The sequence below is a fragment of the Bison bison genome, unplaced genomic scaffold, assembly GCF_000754665.1.
Source record: "Bison bison bison isolate TAMUID 2011002044 unplaced genomic scaffold, Bison_UMD1.0 scf7180017846286, whole genome shotgun sequence".
NCBI lineage: Eukaryota > Metazoa > Chordata > Mammalia > Artiodactyla > Bovidae > Bison > Bison bison.
In genome coordinates, this window is record NW_011476859.1 from 34,304 (window position 1) to 34,878 (window position 575).

The 575-nt window shown below is 61.2% G+C and overlaps 1 protein-coding gene across 1 annotated transcript in view; it reads left to right on the top strand.

Annotated features, from left to right (window-relative positions):
• The window catches only part of LOC104988021, a gene marked incomplete at its 3' end in the record, with an annotated part of 11,646 nt that overhangs the window by 7,561 nt on the left and 3,510 nt on the right, over positions 1–575 (top strand). Inside the window, exon 4 of the mRNA XM_010839158.1 lies at positions 541–575. Within this exon, the coding sequence (XP_010837460.1) occupies positions 541–575 (35 nt within the window). The remainder of the gene's footprint in view (positions 1–540) is intronic.

Here is a 575-nt window from a genome sequence, read left to right on the forward strand (position 1 = left end):
TCAGACTGGCTGTGAAGAAGCTGAAGACTGAGGTCCGTGGATGGGGAGCTGCGGGAGCTGCCCAGCCCTGCCCAGCGCCCACCATGGTCATACCCATGACAGGAAGGCTGGGACAGCTGCTGGTGGGGGCAGCTTTTCCTGGGGAGAGCTATGAGGGCTGGTGGTCCAGGCAGGGAGAGGTGCTCAGGACAGGAGGTGCGCGCTAGGCAGGTCTCCAAATCTGAGCTGGTCAGTACTGGACTTGTCAGGGAGGGGAGAATTTCAGGCGGTCTGCAGCATGGTAGACCCTCTCCCTCATGCGGGTGAGGATGGTGGGAGGAGCAGGAGAGGGTCAGATGTCAGCCGGGGGGCCCCTGAGTTATCAGAAGACAGTGACTCCTAGGCTGCAGGCTTTCTTGGTGCCTTTAATGTGGACCGTGAGGGTGTGGGAGGCGCTTGGGGAGCAGAATCCTTGCTGGGGTGCAGGAGCCCAGCACCTTGAGAAACAGGGCTCTGGGGACAGCCCAGCCTCACGTCTGACTGTATCCTCTATCCCGGCAGCTCTGCGAGGACCTCTTCTCCCGCATCAACGACAC